The 25,366-nt window shown below is 45.2% G+C and overlaps 1 protein-coding gene across 1 annotated transcript in view; it reads right to left on the bottom strand.

Annotated features, from left to right (window-relative positions):
- mecp2 (methyl CpG binding protein 2) overlaps positions 1-15,618 on the bottom strand; it is a 91,014-nt gene extending 75,396 nt beyond the window's left edge. Inside the window, exon 1 of the mRNA XM_072246796.1 lies at positions 15,533-15,618. Within this exon, the coding sequence (XP_072102897.1) occupies positions 15,533-15,564 (32 nt within the window). The 5' untranslated portion in view covers positions 15,565-15,618. The remainder of the gene's footprint in view (positions 1-15,532) is intronic.
- Between the last annotated feature and the right edge of the window lie 9,748 nt (positions 15,619-25,366).

Raw genomic sequence — 25,366 nt, 5'->3', positions numbered from 1 at the left:
CTGCGAAGTGGAGTTTTCTGCAATGAATGCAACAAAAACTAAATTGTGAAATAGACTGGACATAAGGAACCCCCTTCGAGTATTGCTGTCTCCCATCACTCCTCGATAGGAACACCTTGTTGCAGGGAAACAAGCCCAGGGCTCCCACTGATGCAGCAATACTGGTGTGTTGCAATGATTTTATACGTTCATACGAGGAAAATATGTGCTGTGTGTTTAATATCCAAACGTCACTTAAAATATTATGATGCAATTGACTTATCACTATATTCATGCAAGGAAAATATGCACTGTCTGTTTAATATTAAATTCGTTAGATAAACCCTTTTAGAAATGAAATTGAATGTATTAGCCACTTATAAGTGACTTAGAGTTGACTTATCACCTATATTCCAGTCGTGATTAACAGCCCCCTCTCAGGGTTGCCAACTGTCCCATATTAGCCGGGACATCCCGTATACTGGGCTAAATTGGTTTGTCCCATATTTCCCCCACTAAGGTAGAGCGTTCTTATGAAACATTTCGTGCCGAAATGGCGTAAAGCGAAGAAGCAATTATCGTTAATTTATATGGGAAAAATTTTTGAGCATTCCCAGACCCAAAAAAAACCTACCAAATCATACCAAATAACACATAAAACCTAAAATAACACTAACATATAGTAAAAGCAGGAATGATATGATAAATACACAGCCTATATAAAGCAGAAATAATGTATGTACAGTGTAGTTTTACTGAACAGAATCGCCAAAAACAATTTGTAGAAAAAAATCAGCACGTACACACATACACACGTCACGCATGCACACACAGGTGCCCGCGCAAGGCTTCATGGTCATGGTAGTCTTTCTCGGGGTAAACACAAGTGTCCCGTATTAGACTGCTACTCTTGTCAGTCGGCAACCCTCCCCCCCTCCCCCCACCGTCAGCCGGTCCGCAAGAATATTGTCAATATTAAACCGGTCCGTGGTGCAAAAAAGGTTGGGGACCCCTGCCTTAAAACTGTGCCCTCTCGTGTTAGCCATCTCAGCCCTGGGAAAAAACCTCTGACTATCCACGCTATACACTTTGATCTAGGAGAAGGAAAACTCTAGTCTCAAATCTACTGCCTTATACCCACTCATGGGAAAGGCTTTGGGGGTAAAAATCCAGAGCTGGAGTTCCTAAGGCAGTCCGACGTTGAGTTCAACACTTGCTGGCAACTCCTGTGATGCCATTGGTGCCAAACTGCATCGGTCTCTGCCGTTCCTTTGGATTCATCAGCTGCGTGAAGAGGGCGAGTCTACTGCATGGACAACAACTTGCCCTCTGTGTCGTACTGCCCCAGCCTAAGTATCCTGTAGGCAGCCAATTGCCATGGTCGACCCTGACCAACAAAGGGCCTCAATGCATGTCACAAAATATTTTGAATATCAGTAACATTATTGAGTTAACATTATTTATGTGCTGTACGTGATCTATGTAAGGTGTTCTATACCTTGGTCCTAGAGGAACGCTTTTTCATTTAGCTGTATACATGTAAGGGTGAATGACAATAAGATAACTAGGGAGCATGCATGTGTGCACAAGGGGTAGACAGGAAACAACCGCCATTCATATACGAAGTCAGTAACTTTAGAAGATGAGGTTACAGAGACCTCTGCATGTCGCACATACCCTTCCCTTTAATACACCAAACAAGAAATCCTCTATCTAAATTAAGCTACCAGATTTTATTACAGAGACACCCTGAATTACCCTCACACACCAATAAACATCAATTTACAATGAACATACCTTTTTAACCAGAGAACAGCATATGACAACCCAAACCTATCAACCATTACTTCAAGTAAAAAGCACTTAATGCACAGAGAGTCAGAAATAACTGGAAGAGAGGACATTGTTTATTAGATGCATCGCAACACCACGGGCTGCCAGAGGCTGCCGAGCCACATCAAGATTCAGATGAGCATCCACAATCTCCGCTCTGTATTTCTAATCTTATTCCTGTCACTGCAGGGAGACAACTCCTGGACGCTTCCAGAGGCAGCTGGAAAATTGCAATTTACGAGCGATCTTGCCCCTCAGAAAGAAAATGGCAAACAGCGAGGAGGTGGTGTCAAGGTACAGTGCAATTGGAATTTTTTTAAAGCAGTAATGGGGCCTCTGTTACAAAAACCAACAATCTATTTTGAAAACTAAGTGGTTTTGATGATGGTTCAGGAAATAAACTCATTTATGAAGGAACTCAGCAACATGAAGCCTATTAAGCCTTAGTATAGAGTTATACTTGTTTCAGAATATTATGGCACATAGATCCATTGTAAATCATAATCATACCGTATATACAATTGCACCTTAAGGCTTAATTTTTTTTAAGTCACTGCAAATAAACCAAAAATAATAGATCTAACTACATAATAGATCTGCAAACAACTTTACATTCTTACAGACCCTGGTTTCAATTTAGTCGCCCGCAAAATTCCACGAATTCAAACACATCCCGAGAACTTAACCCTCTTGCTGCCTCTCACCCTAGGGACGCTGCATCACTCCTTTCAAATGCAAGCAAATTGTGGGGAAACCCAATCAAGAGCAGACAAGGTTTGAATACTAAACTGTAGCCAAGCCACGCGATAGCTCCAAGTCCTGGCTCAACATGGTCCATCCCCTCTCACACCGACCAGCCAGGAGAGAGCAACCAAGATTGATCCTTCAATTTCTCTGGCACAAGGTCACCAAGCTCAGTTAAAGATCCTCTTTTGTAATTCCAGATGACGGGAGGTTTCCCACATTCAGTCTATTGATGGAGAAAGACAGTGTTCTCCAGGACTGCAATGCCCAGCCAAGTTACAGAGTCGAGAACTGATTTTCTTAAAAAAGCGCTCAGGGTGCCACCGTCAACAAAAACAAAAAAATGACCAAATACATCAAATGGCTGCCTACTCTCCAAGTTCAAGTTCACTGTCTACAACTAAATAAAACATTGCTCCTCTGGGGCCATCATATGTATAGTCACACACAACACAGAGTTACTGTCCAGCACAAAATAATATTAGCAGAAGTCTGAGAGCAGTATGGCCTGAACATTGAGAGGATGAAGTAAAATGCAGGGTGCATACTAATTTTAAAGCAGTATAATATTACAGGCACTATTATGATAAAACAAGCAGTTGTAAACATTTTTGAAACAGCAGCAGTAGACGATGAGAAGTGACCAATGCAGAATGAGGGAGTGTCTGTCAGTTGGAGAGTGAAGCAGGCCATTCGGTTAGGATGCAGATGTGGGTGGCACCAGTCTAACAGCCTGGGGGAAGAAACTTTTACCCAGCCTGGCAGTTCTGGTTCTGATGCTGCGGTACCTTCTGCTTGGTGGCAGGAGGTCAGAGATTGCAGGATCATTACACACTCTGTTGTGTGATGGTATGAATCTGTCGTGCAAAAGTTCATTAGTGCGGATCTGATAGAGGTTAGCAGCCAGGACAACCAAAGTGAGCCTGGTTCTATACAAATCTGTGCTGTGCGGAGTGTGCAGCTGTATTGCTCTCTGCGCTGATCTGAGCTTCCAATCTCTGGCACTGGTGAACATGACTCCATTTGATCCACATCTGCAACAAGTAGTGTAACAGCCCAGTCTATCACAGGCAAAGCCGTCCCCATCATTGAGACCATTTACAAGGTATGCTGCCAGAAAGTAGCAACCATTAAGGGTCCGTATCATCCAGGCCATGTTGTCTTCACACTACGTACTACCATTGGGAAGGAAGTACAGGAGCCTCAGGTCCCACACTACCAGGTTTAGGAACAGTTCAACCATCAGGCTCCTTAAACCAGTGTGGATAACTTCACCCTAACTCAACAGTGAATTGATTCCACAACCCATGGACTCACTTTGAAGAACTCTACAACTCATTCTCTATATCATTTATTTATTTTCATGTTTGCAAATTTATCTTCTTTTGTACATTGTTTGTCAGCCTTTCTGTACAGTTTTTCATAAATTTGATTGTATTTCTTTATTTTCCTGTAAATGCCTGCAAATGTGACACATACTTACTTTGATAATAAATTCACTTTGAACTTTGATGAACACTAACTTCAGTGCCCTGACTTTTGATGAAAACAGGACAAACTACATTGGACTGCTCCAATCAATAGAGCCATAGCAGAAACAATCATTGCAGGAGGTCTGACTCAGATGTACTGTTGTGACTGACCAGCCCACAATGCCTCTCCTCCACACGAGAGATCAAAACCAAGATACGATTGAAGATCCATGGGGTGTTCAGGTTTGTTATGGGAAAGCTGTGGTTACACTGGAAACAGCGCAGGAAACATTTACGAGGATGTTGCCAGGACTAGACCTGATAAGACACAGGAGCAGAATTAGGCCACTGGGTCTGTCGAGTTTGTTCTGCCATTCCATTACGGCTGATCTACTTTCCCTCTCAACCCAATTCTCCTGCCTTGTTCCCATAACCTTTAACACCCTGACTAATCAAGAACCTATCAACCTCACTTTAAATATACCAAATGACTTGGCCTCCACATGAATTTGAATTTACTTAAATCTTACATCTGTCCAACATGAGGGAGTAAAAATCTTTGCGTTATGACTCCGTCGCAATGTACAGACGTGTGAATTTGTAAGTTTAATGGCTTGTAGAAAGAGGCTGACCCGTAGCCTGTTGACCCTGGCTTTAATGCTGCTGTACCGTTTGCCAGACAGAGGCAGCTGAAACAGTTTACAGTTGGGGTGACTGATGCTTCTGATAACCTTCCAGGCCCTCTTTACACACCCGTTGCTGTAAATGCCATCAACGGAGGGAAATTCACGTCCACAGATGCACTGAGCTGTCCGTACCACTCTCTGCAATGCCCAGTGATCAAGGTTGGTGCAATTCCCGTCCCAGGCAGTGATACAGCCAGCCAGTATGCTCTCAATGGTGCCCCTGCAGAAGTTCTTGAAGGATTTGGGGCCTCATGCCAAACTTCTTCAGTTGCCTGAGATGGAAGGGACACTGTAGTGCTTTTTTACCACACAGCCGATGCATACAGTCCAGGTGAGATCTTCAGTGATGTATATATCAAGGAGTTTGAAACTACTCACCCTCTAACTGCAGTCCCATTGATGTTGATCAAGGCAAGCCTGCCTGCCTCCCTTCCTCCTGTAATCCACGAGCAGCTCCTTTGTTTATCGGACGCCGAGGGAGAGGTTGTTATCTTGGCATCACTGTGTCTGGCTGTCTCATCTCCGCTAGAAATAAGGCCAATCAATGCTGTGCCCATCAGTGGCAAGGAACTCAACAGATTCACTATCCTCTGGCTAAAGAAATCCCTCCTTATCTCTGTTTTAAAGGGCTGTCCTTCTATTCTTAGGCTGTACCTTCTGGTCCTAGATTCCCCCACCTTTGAAAACATCCTTTCCACCTAGGGCATTCAATATGTCTCAATAAGATTCCCTCCCCCTTGTTCTTCTGAACTCCAGTGAGCACAGGTCCAGAGCCATCCAACACTTCTCATACATTAACCCTTTCATTCCCAGGATCATTCACACAAACCACCTCTGAATCCTCTCTAATACCAGCACAGGCTTTCTTAGATAAAGGGTTCAAAACTACTCACACTACTCCAAGTGTGGTCTGACCAATGCAACATAAAGCACTACATCCTTGCTATCTATATCCTAGTCCTCTTGAAATGAATGTTACCATTACATTTTCCTTCCTCACCACCGACTCAACCTGCAAGTTAACCTTCAGGGAATTGGCTGCTGAGGGTTGAGGCAAAAGAAAGAAGATTGCAAAATGGTTACAGCTCTGCTCTAGATTTCAGCCTAACTCTTCATTCATTGACACATAGGAGAATGAGGGGGTGAACTTATAGAAATGTTTATAATTCTGAGTTTAAAATTAGGTGGACAGTAACAGGGAAGGGAACAAAGGTTTAGGGCAAGGGGGAAGATTTTAAACGGATCTGAGGGGCAAGATTTTCATGCAAGTGGTGAGTATGTGGGACGAGCTGCCAGAGGAAGTGGTTGAGGCAGATAGAGTAGTATCATTTTAGAAGCAATTGGATAGGTACATGGAGGGGAGGAGTGTGTGGTGTGGAGGGATATAGGCTGAACACAGGAAATTGGGACTCACTGTGTGGGCATTGTGTCTCATTGGGCCTGGGTCCGTGCTCTACTTCTCTACGACTACATGATCCAGTGTAAGAAACCACCAGCTTTAACACACACTTCGAGAAGAAAGAGATCTAGAAAGCCAAAGGCCACGTGTATTTCACAAATGTCTAATGCTCTAACACAGATCAGAATGTACAGAGTGAGAAGAGTTCACAATTCAAGTTTATTTGTCACGTCTACATCGAACATACAGTGAAATGTGCTGTTTGCATTAACAACCAACACAATCAGGGGTGTGCTGGGTGTGCAGTGCCAACGTCACACGTTCACAACACAAGACCATAAGATGCGAGAAATTAGGAGCAGAATTAGGCTATTTGGCCCACTGAGTCTACTTCGAACATGACACACAGAACAAGTCAAGCAACAAGACAACAGCACTACAAACCCCATTCCAAAACACCAGAAATTCTGCTGATTTAATTAGTTAGTTATTCAGATACCGTGTGGAATAGGCCCTTCAAGCCATGCCACCCAGCAATCCCCTGATTTAATCTTAGCCTAATCATGAGACAATTTACAATGACCAATTGACCTACTAACCGGTACGCCTTTCGACCGTGGGAGGAAACAGAAGCGCCAGAGGAAACCCACCTGGTCACAGGGAGAACGTACAAACTCCGTACAGACATCAACAGGAATCGATCCTGGACTGCTGGTACTGTAAAGTGTTGTGCTAACTACTGCACTACCATTCTAGAAATGGTGGAAATCTAAAACATGCAAAACACTGGAGCAACTCAGCAGGTTAGGCAACGCCTATGAAGAGGAATAAACAGTGGACGTTTCAGTCCCCTTTCCTCCCTCCCACACATATACACAGTCCTCCAACCCCAGGACAGTCTGTATTCTTCAGCCTCCAGTGTTATTAAATAGTTTTAATATTTTTCACTTTAAAAGTTTGTGACAAGATTTAGCAGAGTTGCATTCTGAATGCTCATGTTCAACGGGCAAATTAGAACTCATGTTTCAATCAATTCTGCACGTTGTCTAGAGCAACCCAAGTAAAATCAGTTTCTCAAGCGCACCAACAAAACAAAATCATACTGACAACAGAAAATTCATTACAAATAAACCAATCGCATTTTGCTAACAAGGGAAATCTGCAGATGCTGGAAATCCAAAGCAACACACACAAAATGCTGGAGGAACTCAGCAGGCCAAGCAACATCTATGGGAAGGAGTAAACACTCGACGTTTCAGGCCAAGACCCTTCAGCCAGATTTATCAATCGCATTTTGCTTATTACCCTTGGAAAATCATATCCCCTTGCAAGGTGGCAACCTCCTGATTTAGTACAGATACACAAGAAACCAACAGGCATCCTGCACCTCATCCAGCCACCAGTGCATCTGAACCAAGAACTCGATCGGTAACCAATGTGACTACCAAGGGGTACGCAGTGGTACTCAATTCTATCCAATCGTTGAGATGGACTACTTTAATGCAAGTCAAAACTTTCGTAGGACTTATACTTTATACTTTATTGTCGCCAAATAATTGGTACTAGAATGTACAATCATCACAGCGATATTTGATTCTGCGCTTCCCGCTCCCTGGATTACAAATATTAAATATTAAAAATAGTTAAAATTAGTAAATTCACCTGGAGCTGAGAGAAATTAAAGGTTAATGCATTGAATGTGAAGGCTTTTGAGAGTTTTGGGTCCCATAACCAAGAAAGGACATGCTGGCATTGGAGGGGGTCCAGAGAAGGTTTACGAGAATGATCCCAGGATTTAAGGGGTTAACGTATAAGAACTTGGTAATGTCTCTGACTCTGTACTCACTGGAGTTTAGAAGTTCAATTATAATTCAACCATACATGAATACAGCCAAACAAAACAGTGTTCCTCCAGAGCCAGGATGCAAAACATAACACCAATAGTCATACACAGCACAAGGTACATATACGATAGCAGTAAACATAGAGTCACATAAAAATATATATAACCCAAGTCCCTGAGCAACATATCCTGTAACTTGAAGGTGCCTGTGTGTTGTCAGCAAGAACAAGCAGTTTTCAGTAGTCTACCGATGTATACATGCACGCAATCCAGCTTGTCTTCCACCCAGTGAACACTGGAGAGCAGCACCAATGGGAGGAACAACCCCCAATCCATCATGGACGACATGGTACACTGCCTCCGGCGTCTCTTCTCCTGGAATGCTGCAACAGCAAGCCTGAGGCACAAGGCCTAGTCCTCGCTACAACCGAGGCCACACAGCTCCCCTACTGTCAGTCTCCCCAATAAACCAGTGAACCGGATGCAGTATTTTACGTTACCAGTGTCCAACGGGGTCTTGTGATCACAGGAAAAATGTCCAAGACAATAACTCGTTGTTGTCAATAACTGCACACCACCTTTCTGCACTGACTCTGAAGCTTCTATAGTCAGTAACAACATGGTCCAGCTACTCTGCTATCAAGCAACTCACTGATGAGATAGACCTGCAGTACTTGAGTTTCTTAATGTCCAACAGTATGTTAATATCATAATAAAAGACCTGAAAAAAAAAACAAAAACAACTTTGTTTGGCCCCGGAGAACCCGCTGCATCCAAGCGCACTGCTACTGAATATTGCAAGGCCTGGATAGAGTGGACATGGAGAGGATTTTTCTAGTAATTGTACAGCATCAGATTGAAAGGACCTCCCTTTAGAACAGAGATGAATGGGAATTTCTCCAGCCAGAGTGTGGTGAATCTGTGGAATTCATTGCCACCTGTGGCTGTGGAGGACATGTCATTGAGTACATTTAAAGCAGAAGTTGATCGGCTCTTGATTAGTCAGGGTGTCAAATATTACAGGGAGAAGGCAGGAGAATGGGGATGCAGGGGAAAAATAAATCTGCCATGATGGAATGGTGGAGCAGATGGAGCAAAACTCTCTTCCTATGTCTTATGGTCCTAACAAGTGGTCAGGGGAAATGTTTTGTAACGCACAGAAAAAGGAAATTAATCTGTTTGCCTTTCCATCACACTCAGGACATGCAGAATGAGACAACAATCTGCCTGGAATCTTAAATAGCATTAAAGTGGGCTTGGTGAGGGAAGTCCTTGAACTTCCTCTCTTCCTGAAGACACTCTTTCAACCAGAGGACCAGGGACCAGAACTGAGCTGACAGGGATTGCAAACTGCAAGCATAAATGTCCTTACAGCACATCCCATGCTACAGTATTAGCACACTAACGAGACATTTTAAAATAACACAAGGCTTGTGGCTTGTGTTATTAACGCATTTTAAAATAGCACTATATATACATATACACATACGTACACGTGTATATACACACACACAGGCACATATACATATATAAAAAACTCAACGTGGAGCAGAGAGCAAGCTTGTTAATCCGGTTGGAGAAAAGGATGTTGGGAATGGTGGCGAGGGTGGAGTGTCACAGAGAGGGGTGTGGGACAGGTGGCAGAGGTGGTGCGTCGGGGCAAGAGGATGATGCAGGTGCAGACACACCCAGTCCTGAGACACCAGACAAGGTCATTTGATTCCAAACAATTGGTTTATTGATCATTGCAGGAATGTCTCTCTGGTGCTTCCCGCTCCCTCCCCTTTTCCCAACCACGATTCCCCTCTCTCTGCCCCCTTCCCAATCTCAGTCCACAAGAAACCCATTTCAGAATCATGTTTATCACTCACTTATATCATGAAATTTGTTTTTTTTTGGCAGCAGCAGTACAGTGCAATATATAAAATTACTACAGTGCTGTGCACTTTAGGGTTAGCAAGTTGTGGGCTGGCTATATTGACACAGGAAGCAGAGTAACGCTTGTGGGCTGCCCCCGGCACATCCTCAGACAGTGTTGGTCATGGATGCAAACGTTGTATTTCACTGTGTACCTTGATGGAGTTTGAAGCCCAGTGTTTGCAGGTGTGTGGCCATGTCTGCTGCTGGCTGGAGGCCCTGTCCCAGGGTTAGGGGGCTGTGTGTGTGAGGGTGGGAAGGAGGAACAGGGCTTGTTTTCCCTGTTCTTTTGGTGCCTGTGTTGTGTGTTGTCCTGTTCAGCACTGTTGCTAAAATGTGTGGTGACACTTACAGGTTGCCCCCAAAACACTGCTGTGTTGGTTGTGAATGCATATGACGCATTTCAATATTAGTTTCAATGTGACAGATAAACTTTAATCTTGAATCTTATTTTTGATATACATGTGACAAATAAACATAATTTTTAAACCTTTTTTTGCCTTCGAATCAGTAGGTTCTCCTACCAGTGATCCAAACATATATGCTCAAGTAAAACTGCAAAAAACTTCGCCACAAGATACTACGCACCGCCTATCAGACGAGAGGTTAATACAAGGTCTCACATACTCTCGCTTGTCTGCTTTGACCAGTAACCTGCCTCCACAGTTATTATAATTTGGCCGTTTAAGGGAATTCGCTACGTGTTCTATACTACTAGTGACGCGATTCAAAAGCTTCGTGCTGACCAAGCAACTTTGGGTGCGTCACAAAAGTGACGAGGAGGAATGTTCTTTCACCCTGAATATTCACTTCTTCTTGTATGGCGCTGTTCAGCAACTTAACGTGTTAGTTTGCTAAGGGTACTCCTGTGGTCCTTTACGAACCTCCAAGGGAGCAGGGGAGAGCCACCGCTTCCAAGTTCACCCTCTGAGTCACTCACTGGTACCAGTCCTTCCTTAATACTGGGTCAAAGTCCAATCCCTGTAGTTTTTTGTCGATTCCATTGCATTTCTTTGTACCTACTGTGAAGGCCAAAAAGTAAATGAATCTCTGGTGACAATAACAGATTTACAACGAACTTTAAATCTGTGAAACTGCCTACCACAATAGCCTTGTGGAAGTACCTCCACCACAAGGGCAGAGGCGGAGGCTCACCATCGCCTCCTCAAGAGGCAATAAATACTCCTCACCAGCAGCGCACACACCATAACATGAATAGAAAAGAACTTCGTCATTCTTAACACCGAGCACATTCAGAAGGGATTGAAGTTACATTTCCAGCAGTATAAGTAGTCCATCTGGCAAAGATTCTGATCTCCCAATGGTGACATTTATTTGTTACTGTTTTATTTGCCATTATAAAAACAGAGTTATAATCATGATGCTGAGGCTTTATGAGGCATTGGTAGATGACACTTGGGAGTATCGGGCACGGTTTGGGTCCCTTTATCTATAAAACGATGGGCTGGCATTGGAGAAGGTCCAGAGGAAGTTCATGAGAATGATCCCAGGAATGAAAATGTTAACCTGTGAGGAGAACCTGTGGTGTTGGGGGGGGGGGGGGGGGGGGGGAGGGGAATCTCACTGAAACCTATTGAGCATTGAAAGGTCCAGTTAGAGTGGGCGTGGAGTTGCTGTTTCACATAGCGAGTGTGTCTAGGACCGAGGGCACAGCTTCAGAATAGAGGGACATCCCCTTAGAACCGATATGAGGAGGAATTTCTTTAGCTAAAGACAGTGGTGAATTTGTGGAATTCATTGCCACAGATGGCTGTGGAGGCCAAGTCTCTGGGTATGTTTAAAGCAGACATTGATAGGTTCTTGATCGGTGAGGGAGTCAAAGGTTACAGTGAGAAGGCAAGAGAGTGGAGTTGAGAGATAATAAATCAGACAGAATGGAATGGCAGAGCAGAACGGCTTAATTCTGCTGCTATGTCTTATGTCTAAAGCAAGGGTTCCTAACCTGGGATCCATAGACCCTTTGGTTAACGGTAGGGGTCCACGGCATAAAAAAAGTTGGGAACTCCTGGCGAAGCGTCTCTGAGCTGAAATATTAACTGTTTCTCTTCCCAGAGCAGTTGTGGAACTTGCTGAGTGCTCCCAGCAGTTTTTGATTCAGTCTGAACACAACCTTTCAGCACAAGGTAGAGAAATTAACAACGAGAAATTTCTTCCAGTAAATAACTTTTATTAAAATGGGTGGCGTGTCAGTGACCTGGGTTCAACTCAGCCGTCGTCTCGAAGGAGTTTGTACATTTTCCCCGTGACTGTGACAGTGCGGGAGCCCCCCCAACCCCAATCCAAAGACGGTTGGGTTAGGGTTAGTAAGCCGTGGCCATGCTATGAAACAAGGTGATACTTACAGGATGCTCCCTGCACATCCTAGGACTCTGTTGCTCATTAATACAATCAACACATTTAATTGTGTTTCAATGTAAAAGTAACAAATATAGTGAACCTTTAAATCTTCATTCTAATCATAATTCCAGTATAAGAAGTGTGGGGGAAGCATGGATGGGAAAACTGGGAAAAACTCAGATTTCTTCATCAAAATGATATTAAAACATGAATGTAAGCAAATAATATGAATAAAACCACCAAACCTCAGAGAATCTAAAATGCAGCAGTGTACGTAGAACTTTTGACACGACAGACAAAAATATCACACTATTAGTAAAAGTTTGTCACAACCCGACTCTAAATACACTCAGTGGCCACTTTATTAGGTCCAGGAGTGGAACCCAGTTTACTCTTCTGCTGCGGTAGCCCATCCACTTCAAGGTTTGGCACGTTGTGTATTCAGAGGTGCTCTTCTGCACACCACTGTTGTAACGCGTGGTTATTTCAGTTACTGTCACCTTCCTGTCATTCTCCTCTGACCTCTCTAATTAACAAGGCATTTTCACCCACAGAATTGCCACTCACTGGATTTCTCCCCCCATGTCATTCTCTGTAAACTCGAGACTGTTGTGTGCAAAAATCACAGGCGATCAGCAGTTTCTGAGATACTCAAACCAGCCTGCCTGGCACCAACAATCATTCCACAGTCAAAGCTACTTTGATCACATTTCTGATGTTTGGTCTTAACAACAGCTGAACCTCTTGACCATGTCTGCATGCTTTAATACATTGAGTTGCTGCTACATGATTGGCTGATGAGATATTTGCATTAACGAGCAGAAGTACGAGTGCACCTAAGGAAGTGACTGAGTGTACAGTCAAAATGAACTGCACCAAAAGGAAGATGTCAAAAGAGTTACAGATATGGTGTACATTTTCCCCTGCACATTTCTCATCAAACGTTTATCCGATTCCTGCTCGAAAGTCATTAGTGAAAGCATTTTGTGGTTCTAAATCACAACTCAACGCCATAAAAGAAAGTCTCTCAATGCCCCCACCACCTCGGCCCACAGTTCCCTTCATAATTACGTTAAACACGCAACATCTGGTCACCAGTGGAAATGGGGAAAATTTCTACTGTGCATGTTAAATACAAGTTCACCAAAACACCAACTGCACTTAAAATGAAGAAACAAGAACGTCGCATTGCCAAAGGTTAACACCCAAGCTTGTTGCAAGACTGGGTATTATAAGCTCTTTGCATGCTGTAGTGTATACTCCAATTGCAAGGAACCAACTAGCACCCTCAAATACAGAAACAAGCCTAAGAGTCGCAATGCCAATCCATCAAACTGGTGAAGTGTTTGTCCTGATTGACGTGCATCAGTTGGCAGGGTAACGTCACGATTGGTAGGGGCCAGTTGGAAGGGGGAACGTCACAGCAGGCAAGGGGTCTATGAATGGGACCACTGGCACGGGTTAGTTGGGTAGAGAATACATCACGATTGGCATGGACCAATGGGTAGAGGTTGTGAATAGTAGTGACCATTGTCCTAATTGGCACGGCTAATATCATGACCTTCACAGGCCAACAGGGTGGGGCAACATCTGGCCATGATTGGCATGGGGCCAGTTGGAAGAAGGCAATATCCAGTTGTGACCGTTTACGGGCCGACGGGGGGGGGGGGGCAACGTCTGCAAATGTTTACAGGCTAACTGGATGGGGGAAGTGGCCAACATCTGCAACCAGGCCGGCCGGATGGGGGGAGGGGGCCAACATCCGTGATCGTTTACATGTTTACAGGTTCCAGAGGGAGTAGGTTATTTCTGAAAATAAATAAGAAATTCTATTTCTGATCAACTCAAACCTTTCATGATAACTTTGTCTGGATGGGGGTGGGGGGAGACCATCTGCGACTCTTTACAGGCCAGCCGGATGGGGGCCAAGGTCCGCAGCCATTTACGGGCCTTGCAATGCGAACAACATCCGCGGCCATTTACGGGTCGGCTGGATGGGGGGGGTGGCCAACATCCGCGACTGGCACTGGGCTGGCCGGATGGGGCCAACGTCTGCGACTGTTTACAGGCCAGCTGGATGGGGGCCAACATCCGCGACCATTTACTGGCCAGCCGGATGGGGGCCAATGTTCATGACTGGCACTGGGCCAGCTGGATGGGGGCCAACATCCGCGACCGTTTACGGGCCGGCAGGATGGGGGCCAACATCTGCGACTGTTTACGGGCCAGCAGGATGGGGGCCAACATCCGCGACCGTTTATGGGCCGGCCGGATGGGGGCCAACATCCGCGACCGTTTACCGGCCGGCCGGATGGGGGCCAATGTTCATGACTGGCACTGGGCCAGCTGGATGGGGGCCAACGTCCGTGACCATTTACGGGCTGGCCGGATGAGGACCAACATTCATGACTGGCACTGGGCCAGCTGGATGGGGGCCAACATCCGCCACCGTTTACGGGCCGGCAGGATGGGGGCCAACATCCGCGACCATTTACGGGCCGGCAGGATGGGGGCCAACGTCCGCGACTCACATGAGCCAGATGGATGGGGCCAACGTCCATGACTGGCATTGGGCCAGCCGGATGAGGACCAACGTCCATGAGTGGCATTGGGCCGGCCGGATGAGGACCAATGTCCATGACTGGCATTGGGCCGGCCGGATGGGGGCCAGCGTCCATTCATGACTGGCACGGTCCAGATGGGAGATTGCTACTTCCCAAACGACAGCAACTATTTCCATCTAGATATCTGGAGGAAGGGGAAGAGGAAGAGGAATGCGACGTCCTGATTGGCGAGGGCATTCTGCTCCCCCCCCAACCCCATTCCCTAGGGCGACCTTCTAATTGGCTGGGACCCCGTTCCCAGGGGGCGACGCGACCTCCTGATTGGCTAGGGGCCCCCACACGTTACCGGGGTACCCAGCGCCCGGGGCCGGTTGCTAAGGAGCCGCGAGGCCGTTATCCTTCTCCCCGCCCCCCTCCCGCTCACACCAACCGCCGGCTGCCGGTAGGTGCCGAAATTCTCCCCTCACCACACTCTAAAAAAATTTCTTATAAATTTTTACTTTAAAAAGTACCCTGCCGGCTTGTTTATTTTTTTTATTTCCCTCCGATGTAAATTCCGCCCTCCTTAAAGAGGCCGGGCCTTTCCCCACCTCAGCCTGCAGCCCGCCTTCCCTCCGTCCTCCCCTAGCGGCTTAGCTCGGACCGCCGTCCCCGGCGCTCACGCCCCTTCCTCCCTGCCCTCTCTCGGGGCCGCGTCTCCCTCACCGACCATCCACCAAACCCCCCGGATTACTCACAGCCTCTCTCCAGCGCTCGGCGCGGCGGCCATTTTCAAATTATTTCGAGCGCGTCACACCGGCAAAACCGCCCAACTCTCGCGAGGTTTTTTTCCTCTCTCACCCCCCTTTCCCCCCTCCCCACCCTCTCTTGCTCCGCGAGGGGGCGGGGCCGCTCAGTTATTTTTAATCTTCCCTCCCCCACCAACGGCTGCCGGCGGGCCCGGGTATCACGTGATTCCGAGGGGGGGTTTAGATCGTGGGAGGGGGAGTTCCTTCGCTCTCCCGCCCAAGCCGCATGACTTATCGCGAGAAATGGCGGTCCCGCTTCTCGCTCTGATTTTGACCCCTCCCCCCACGCACACACCACCCCGAGATTGAAATAAGCCCCGCCCTCTTCCTCACATCTCTAATTGATGCAAACCACGCCCCTTTTGTTAGCCACGCCCACTTCCTCCCAGTTCCCTCTTTCCAATTAGCTCCAAGTTCAAGTTCAAATTCAAGTTTACTGACATTAAACCGTTTACGTAGGTTTACCGCCAAATGAGGCAATGTTCCTCCTGTCCAAGGTGCACAACATTGTACATATGACTTACAGACATAACACGTATTACCACAATGTGTAATGTTACCACAAATAAATTCACAAATAATATACGATACAAGTGAAAAAGTAAACAGTATAACGCTACTGGAGCTTCATACTTCATGAGACCAGGGTGGTGTCAGTAGTCTTACAGCATGAGGGAAGAAGCTGTTTCCCCTGCTTCTCCTGGTGCTGTGGTACCCTCTGCCTAAAGATCAGGGCCAAAGAAATTGTGGACGGATGGGAGGGATCACTGACAATACGAAGAGCCCCGTGTGCATAGCGCTCCCAATAAATATCTCAAATGCTAGGATTCCCAAACTGAGGCTCACAAACCCCTTGGTTAATACTAGAGGTCCATGGCATAAAAAAGGTTGGGGACTCCTGCCCTAATGGGTGGAAGGAAGACTTCCCAGCAAGCAGTCCTTGCATTCCTTTGTGGGGACTTGTGGTCAGATGCCTTGCAATTCCAGACAGTGATGTAGCTTGTCAAGACACTCTCGATGGTACTCCTGTAAAAACTGGTTAAAATGGGGGGAGCCTCACTGGTCTCAATCTACTCAGGAAGCGGAGACATGGCTGTGCTTATTTGACTGAAGAGGTGGTGTTGAGGGACCGGGTGAAGTTGCTACATAAGAGATTTGCTGCCCCATTGAGGCAAATGGTTATAGCGTAACGGTGTAACTAGCATGGAAATTAACTTCCTGCAGTAAACATAAACCATTATATATAACTATAAAATAAGCAGAATGTCAGTGATACAAATTCAGGGAATGTAAAAGTGAATGGCTGACTTTACACTGAGCGTAAAGTTCAGGGACTGTAAAGTACAATCCAAGGTGGTGTCAGGGTTTTTAAGGACAGTTTATGGCGTTGGGGAAAAAGTTGTTTTTTGAACTTAGAGGTGTGAGTCTTCAGGCTCCTCTGTTGATGCCAGAATATGTGGTGACACTATTTGGCTTTGACCTCCTCCCACCAGCACATTTTTGGGTTAACGGAAGCAATGCTTTTCACTGTATGTTTCAAATGTACGCATCTGTGAATTCAGAACTGAAATCTGAATTCTGCCTGACGGGAGCATCGAGAAAAAGGCATGGCCCGCCAACTGGGGGGGGGGGGGTGACCACCTTTCTCTTGTAGGTGTCCTCGATAAAGGGAAGAGCTGTACCCATGATGGAATTGGCTGAGTCCCACCACTATGTGGCCTCTTCCACTGGAGTTCAAATACTAGTCTGGGATGCAACCAGTCACAAAGCTTTCTTTAGGAGTTTGAGGAGGTTTGGTATGTCGCCAAGGACTTTCGCAAATTTCTACAAACGTACAATGGAGAGCATTCGGACTGGTTCCATCACTGTCTGGTATTGAGGGGCCACTGCACAGGATCAGGCAAAAGCTACAGAAAGCTGTAAGCTCAGCCAGCTCCGTCGAGGGCACTAAGATTCCCTGCATCGAGGTCACCTTCAAAAAGGCAACATCTATCGTTAAGGAACCCCATCACCCAGGACATGCTTTCTCATCTGATACGGGAGTCTGAAGACATGCACTCAAAGTTTTGGAACAGCTTCTTCCCCTCTGTCATAAGATTTCTGAACGAACAATGAATCTTTGAAGATTCCACAGTATTTTGTTTTCCTCTCTTTTTGCACAATTTTTATAAATATACACACATAATTATTGTAATTTATAGTTTTTATTGCACTCTATTGCTGCCGCAAAGAACAAACTTCACGACATATGCCGGTGATATTAATCCAAATTCTGATTCTGAAAACATCACAAAGGAGGCCTTTCAGCTGGGTATGAGGAGATTTCCTTCACCCAAGGGCAGCTGATGCTGTCTCGACCTTCTGGGAGCCCAGGGTGGAGAGGAGTTAATGCTTTTCCATCAAGTAGTGTCGAGCCAAGGAACCGTGGTGGCAAGGGAGTTCTGCTGGCTCTCTTTTTCCACTGCTTATTTCATTTTTATACTGTGCAAAACTCTTAGGTGCATATATATAGCTAGGACGCCTGAGACTTTTGCACAGTGCTGCATTTGTTAACATGGAGCAGAGAGTGAATTTGTAAATCTGGCAGAAGCAATAGATGTTAGGAATGGTGAGGGTGGAGTGCCATGGGTGAGGGGTGTAGGACAGGTGGCAGAGAAAGAGTTTCGGGGTCAGTTGATTCCAAACAATTGGTTTATTGATAATTGTAGAATGTCTCTCTGGTTCTTCCCACTCCCTCCCCTCTCCTTTCCCCCTTTTCCCAACTATGATTCCCCTCTCCCTGCCCCCTTCCCACTCTCAGACAATAGAGACCCATATCAGAATCAGCTTTATCATCACTTACATCTGGGTTGGAGGAGAAGATGGCAGCGTGCGCAGCTCTCCGGTGAAATGATATCGTATCTGTTAAAGAGGGGCCGTGGACAATTCTGATTTGATGAAGACAGGCGTGAAAGCACAGAGGAACATCTGGAGAAATTTCTGAAATGCCCGTTCACTGCCGCTGTTACAGCGCAATCGAGAATCTTCCGAAGGGAAGGCCCCAAAATCCCCGGCTTTGCCTGCTGCTGGCGACCGAGGCTGAGGTCGAAGCGTTCGGATAGAGATGGTGCTCAGTACTCGGTGTTGGAGGGCTGATCGGATCTCGAAGTTTTCAGATGACTCGGAGTCAGACTGTGGTCAGGCATGGCAGGGAGAGTTTTCTTCCTTCTCCCGTCTGCGTGAGATGTGGGACATTCGGGAGACTTTGAACTTTTTTACCGTGCCATGGCCTGTTCTTCATCAAGTTATGGTATTGCTTGCATTGTTGTAACTATATGTTATAATTATGTGGTTTTGTTAGTTTTTTCAGTCTTGGTCTGTCCTGTGTTTTGTGATATCACACCGGAGGAATATTGTATCATTTCTTAATGCATGCATTACTAAATGACAATAAAAGAGGACTGTATGTCCTCATAGTCTAATCTTGACTGCGTGTCCTCATAATCTAATCTTGTAATATGTCATGAAAGCTGTTTTGTTTTGTGTCAGCAGTACAGTGCAATACATAAAATTACTGCAGTATTGTGCAAAAGTCTTTGGCACCCTAGCTATATATATGTACCTAAGACTTTTGCACAGAACTGTACAGTTTTTACTGTAATTTATGGTCATTTTTATGTATTACACTGTACTGCTGTCACAGAACAACAAATTTCACAACGTATGTCAGTGATAATAAACCAGATTTTGAATCTTATTTGTTGAATTTTGTCAGTCTGTTGCATCTCCTCAAACTTTGAAAGACATAGAGACCTGGTACAGCTTCTTCATGGTTCCATCTATGGCCCAGGATAAATCCTCCGAGATGTTAAACATTCAAGAATGTAAAGCTTCATACCTAAAAAATAAGATTCCGTTCCACTCTGCCCCATAGGGTGGCATGGTAAATCCTACAGAAAGTAGTGGATATGGCCCAGTCCATCATGGGTAAATCCCTCCCCACCATTGAGCTGGTGGGGGAAAGCAGCAATCCATCGTCAGGGATTCCCACCACCCAGTAACATGCTCCCTTCTCGTTGCTGCCATCAGGAAGAAGGAACAGGAGCCTCAAGGCCCACACCACCAGGTTCACGAACAATTATTACCCCTCAACCTTCAGGCTCTTGAACCAAAGGGGATAAGTTCACTCAGCTTCACTTGCCCCGTCATTGAAATGTTCCTACAACCTATGGATCACTGTCAAGGTCTCTTCATCTCATATTCTCAATATTTATTGCTTATTTATTATTATTATTATTATTATTCTTTCTTTTTGTATTTGCAGTTTGTAGTCTCCTGCCCTCTGGTTGAACGCCCAAGTTGGTGCAGTTTTTGATTGATTCTGTTATGGTTATTACTCTATAGATTTATTGAGTATGCCCACAAGAAAATGAATCTCAGTCTTTTATATACTGGCATATACGTACTTCAGCAATAAAGTTTACTTTGAACTTTAAACGGTAGTGTCGCGCTTAGTACGTCACTTTATGGCACCAGGCAGTGCCCACAGATCAGGGTTCAATTCCCCCGCTGTCCGTAAGGAATTTGTACGTTCTCCCCGTGACCACGTAGGGTTTCCTCCCACAGTCTAAGGCGTATGGATTAGGGTTAGTGAGTTGCGGGCTTGCTTTGTTAGCGCACGAAACGTAGCGACATTTGCAGGTCACTCCCAAGACAAATCTCGTTGGTTTGATTTGACACAACTGACGCATTTCGCTGCAGGTTTCGATGTACGTGTGACAAATGAAGCTAATCTAATGTCCCACAACAAGACCCTGGAAAACATAGACAGTTCCTGATTTCTTTCCCATCATTGAAATGTTCCCACAACCTATGGATCACTGTCAAGGATTCTTCATCTCATATTCCCAATATTTATTGCTTATTTATTTATTATTATTATTAATAATGTTAATATTATCAATATTAATATCAATAATATTAATATTATTGGCACAGTCAGCACGGATCGATGATAACATACCCTCCTCGCTGATAATCATACCTCAAGCAGCTCACACACAAAATGCAGCCGATCAGGAAGCAGCTATGGAGAGGAATAAACATCGATGATTCGGGCCAACACCCTTTATCGGAACCGGAAAGGAAGAGCACAGAAGCCAGAATAAAAAGGTGGGGGGAGGGGGAGAAGTACAAGCTGGTACAAGGTGATAGGTGAGACCGTTTGAGGAGGAGGTAAGTGAAATGAAGTAAAAAGCTGGGAGGTGATAGGTGGAAAAGGTAAAGGGCTGAAGAAGAAGACCTCTGATTGGAGAGGAGAGTGGACCATGGGGGAAAGGGGAGACAATAGACAATAGGTGCAGGAGTAGGCCATTCAGCCCTTCGAGCCAGCACCACCATTCACTGTGATCATGGCTGATCATCCACAATCAGTACCCTTTTCCTGCCTTCTCCCCATATCCCTTCACTCCGCTATCTTTAAGAGCTCTATCTAACTCTTTTTTTGAAAGAATCCAGAGAATTGGCCTCCACTACCTTCTGAGGCAGAGCATTCCACAGAACCACAAAGGGAGGAGAGGAATGGAATGGAGGAAATGGGCAGGTGAGAAGAGCAGAGCTAAAAATAGGGAATGGAAAAAGAGAGAAGTTGGGGGGGGGGGGAATTACTGGAAGTTGCAGAAATTGATGTTCATGCCACCAGGTTGGAGGCTCCTCCAACTTGAGAAGGACCTCATCATGGCAGTAGCGGAAGACATGGGCTAACAAATTGGGATGGGAATTAGGAGTGGAATTTAAATGGTTGGCCACCGGGAAATACTGCCTGGTGCAGATGGAGCGATAGTGCTCAACAAAGGTATATGCTTAATGGATGTATCTCAAGGATGAAATGTACCATTCTGAAAGACATATGCTTCGGCCACTGCTCTACTCTCTCTACACTCATCAAAAGATCTGGTGACACCAATGTTGTTGGCAGAACCTCAGATGGTGACAAAGAGATGCACAGAAGTGAGATGGACCAGCTGGTTTGAGTGGTGTCACAACAGCAACATTGCAGTCAATTTCAGCAAGACCAAGGAACTGATCGTGGACTGTAGGAAGGGGAAGTAGAAGAATAATAAATCATTCATAAAACAGTTTTCAGCCCATGATGCTGTGCTGACCTTTTAACCTCCTCCAAGATCAATCCATTTAGTCCTCAATTTTTCTTTCATCCATACGCCTATTCAAGAGTTTCTTAAATACCCCTAATGAACCTGCCTCTACCAACACCCCTGGCAGTACATTCCACAAACCCACTATTGCCTGTATAAAACCCTACCTCTGATATTCCGCCCCCCCCCCACCCCCAACCAATCACTTTAAAATTAGGCCCTCTTGTATTAGCCATTTCTGCTCTGGGGAAAATGTGCTGGCAGTCCACTCGATCTATGGCTCTTACCATCTTATACACCTCTATCAATTAATCTCTTACTCTCTTTGCTCCAAAGAGAAGGGTCTTAGCTCCTCATAAGACATACTCTCTAATCTAAGCAGAGATTTACCTAGTGAATCTCCACTGCATCCTCTCCACAGCTTACTAGGTTACTTACAAAACTTCTAAACATTTTCTTCTGATGTACTCTCTCTGCCTGTAATTTCACTTTAAAAAAATGTACTTTTGAACCAACTTAATGAACTAGTTATTCCCTTCTGAAGGACTCGGTGGACTTCACTCTCAAGCATGCAGTTACAGCACCTTTAAGCGGATAAAGGCTGAAAGAGAGGAATGAGGGGAGAACTTCAACCCAGCATCTCATTAGCAAATGTACATTTGCTGGAGAAAAAGACTGAGGACCTAATAGCAAGTTTGCTGTCTGGGAGGGAAATGAGAAATTGCTGTGTTCTGTGTATCACGGAGACATGGCTCACTCTGAACAAGCCAGATGCATGAGTAAGACCTGAAGGCTTTTTGATACACAGGATGGACTAAGCTGCTGATTATGAGAAGACAACTGGTGGAGCATCTGTGTTTCACGATAAACTCTGTGTGCAGTGGTCTTGTCACACTTTTGTTACCCCAACCTGGGCAGCCTGGAACATCTAATGATTAAGTGCCAACTATTCTACTTATCAGAAGAGTTCACCTTCATGGTCCTGACCACAGTTTAAATACTGCCCAAAGCCGACATTAATCAGGCACTTGAAATATTCAGTGCTGCCATCACCTTACAAGAAAGAGGCCACATTTCGAATCTTAGTTGGGAACTTCAATCTGACTTGTTTGAAGAAATCTCTGCCCAATTTTCATCAACATATAACCTGCAGCACCAGGGGCCCCAACACACTGGACCACTGCTATACTATGATTTGGAATGCCTACCGTTTCATGCCTAGACAGCATTTCGAGATGACTTCACCCGTGATGGACTGGCTATATCCACTACTTTTTGTAGGATTTTCCGCGTCACCCTGTGTGGCAGAGTGGAAGAGAACTATTTTTTAGGTACGAAGCTTCACATTCCTGCATGTTAACACCTCTGAGAGTTTATCCTGGAACAATGAAGAAGGCGTACCAGGTCTCTATATTCTTCAAAGTTTGAGGAGATTCAACATGTCATCAAAGCCTCACAAGTTTCTACAAATGAGAATGAGAATCAGGTTTATTATCACCGACATACTGAAATCTGTTGTTTTGTGACAATACAGTGCAATATATAAAAATTACTGTAATTTACAATAAGAAATATACAGTACCGTGCAAAAATCTTAGGCACATATACAGTATATAGTTAGGCTGACTAAGACTTTTGCACAGGACTGTAGCACTGTACTGGGTGGAAGAGCATTTTCTCCTCACAACCCTGGGCTCCGGAAAGGCTGGGGTACCTGGTGAAGGAAATTCCCTCACACTCAGCTGAAGAGCCTCGTGAGATTTTCAGGATCAGAATCAGGTTTAATATCACGGGCATATGTTGTGAAAATTGTTGTTTTGTGGCAGCAGTACACTGAACCTGTCAGAGCTGGCAGATATTGATGGTCACTACTAACCTCTGTGTGCCCTTTGACCCCACATATGGGATGGCTATGGTTCACCAGACACTGCTCAACCTTGCGATCCTTGGTTCAGTAAGGAGGCACGGTAGCATAACGTTATTACAGTGGCAGCGGCCTTGGTTCAATTCCTCTCACAGTCTGTACATTTGGCACAGACTAGATGGGCCGAAGGGCTCCCTTCTGTGCTGTAGTGCTTGATGACTTTACAACTCTGAGATAGAACTGGGTAATTATTTTTTGAGTGGTGGGAGCCTGGAATGCCCTGTCAGGGTTGGTGGTGGAGACAGATGCATAAATGGAAGGTGGCATTTCAGCATGATAGCCCACCAGCTGTTGGTGTTAGCTTCAAGGTCACATCACTAGATGTTCTTTGGCTGGCCTCTCTTCCATCCACTTTCCCTGGGGATTCCACATCTGCGCTTGCCTGGTAATGTTGGTACTTGGTTAACACAGCGTGTATCCTATCCATCCCCATCTCAGTTCTTCTTCCGTTGGTAGAAGGTGTGTTCTCTGCCATAGATCAGTGTTGCCGATGACTTCTGGCCAGCAGATCTTCTGGATCCACTGTTTCAAGAGTACCACACACAAAATACTGGAGGAACTCAGCAGGTCAGGCAGCATCTATGGAGGGGAATTAAGCAGTTGACGTTTTGGGCTGAGAAAGAAGGGGGAAAAGCCAGAATAAGGTTGTGGAGTGTAAGGAATACAAGCTAGAAGGTGATAGGTGAAGTCAGGTAAGGGGGAAGTTGTGTGGGGGAGGAGTGGGGGGGTGAAGTAAGAAACTGGGAGGTGATAGGTGGAAAAGTTAAAGGACTGAAGAAGAAGTAATCTGATAGGAGAGAAGAAAGGTTCATGGGAGGAAGGGAACTGGGCAAATAGAAAAATAAATAAATGATTGACAAACAAGTAAATAAATAATAAGCAATAAATATCAAGAGCATGAGATGAAGAGTCCTTGAAAGTGAGTCTGTTGGTTGTGGGAACATTTCAATGATGGGACAAGTGAAGTTATTCCCTCTGATTGAGGGGTAATAACTGTTCTGAACCTGGTGGTGTAGGTTCTGAAGCTCCTGTTTTCCCGTACGGACGGAAACGGGAACGACCAATGTGCAAAAGAAAACCAACTATGCAAATACAAAAAAAAACCCAAAATAATAATAATCAATAAATAATACTGAGAACGTGAGTTGTAGAGTCCTTGAAAGTGAACCCATAGATTGTGTTCAGAGTTGAGGTGAGAGAAGTTATCCACGCTGGTTCAGGAGTCTGTTGGATGCAGGTTAATAACAGTTCCTGAAGGTGGTGGTGTGGGACCTGAGGCTCTGGAACAATTATTACCCTTCAGTTCCCAGTTCCTGGGCCTTAACATCTCAATAGATCTATCCCGAGCCCAACACGTTGATGCAATCATGAAGCAGGAATGCCAGCAGCTCTACTTCAGTTCAGTTCAGTCCTCGTTTATTGTCATTTACAAATGCATGCATTAAAAATTGATACAACATTCCTACAGGATGATATCACAAGAAAACACAGGACAAACCAAGACTAAAACTGACAAAACCACGTAATTATAACATATAGTTACAACAGCGCAAAGCAATACCATAATTTGATAAAGAACAGACCGTGGGCACGGTAAAAAAAAAGTCTCAAAGCCCAGATAGACTCATCATCTCACGCAGGCGGCAGAAGGGAGGAACTCTCCCCACCATGAACCTCCAAGCGCCGCCAACTCGCCAATGCAGCACCATTGGAAGCACCTGACCG

This window comes from Mobula birostris, chromosome 29 (assembly GCF_030028105.1).
Source record: "Mobula birostris isolate sMobBir1 chromosome 29, sMobBir1.hap1, whole genome shotgun sequence".
NCBI lineage: Eukaryota > Metazoa > Chordata > Chondrichthyes > Myliobatiformes > Myliobatidae > Mobula > Mobula birostris.
The sequence above is the reverse complement of the archived record's forward strand: the minus strand, read 5'-3'. Positions and strand labels throughout refer to the sequence as shown.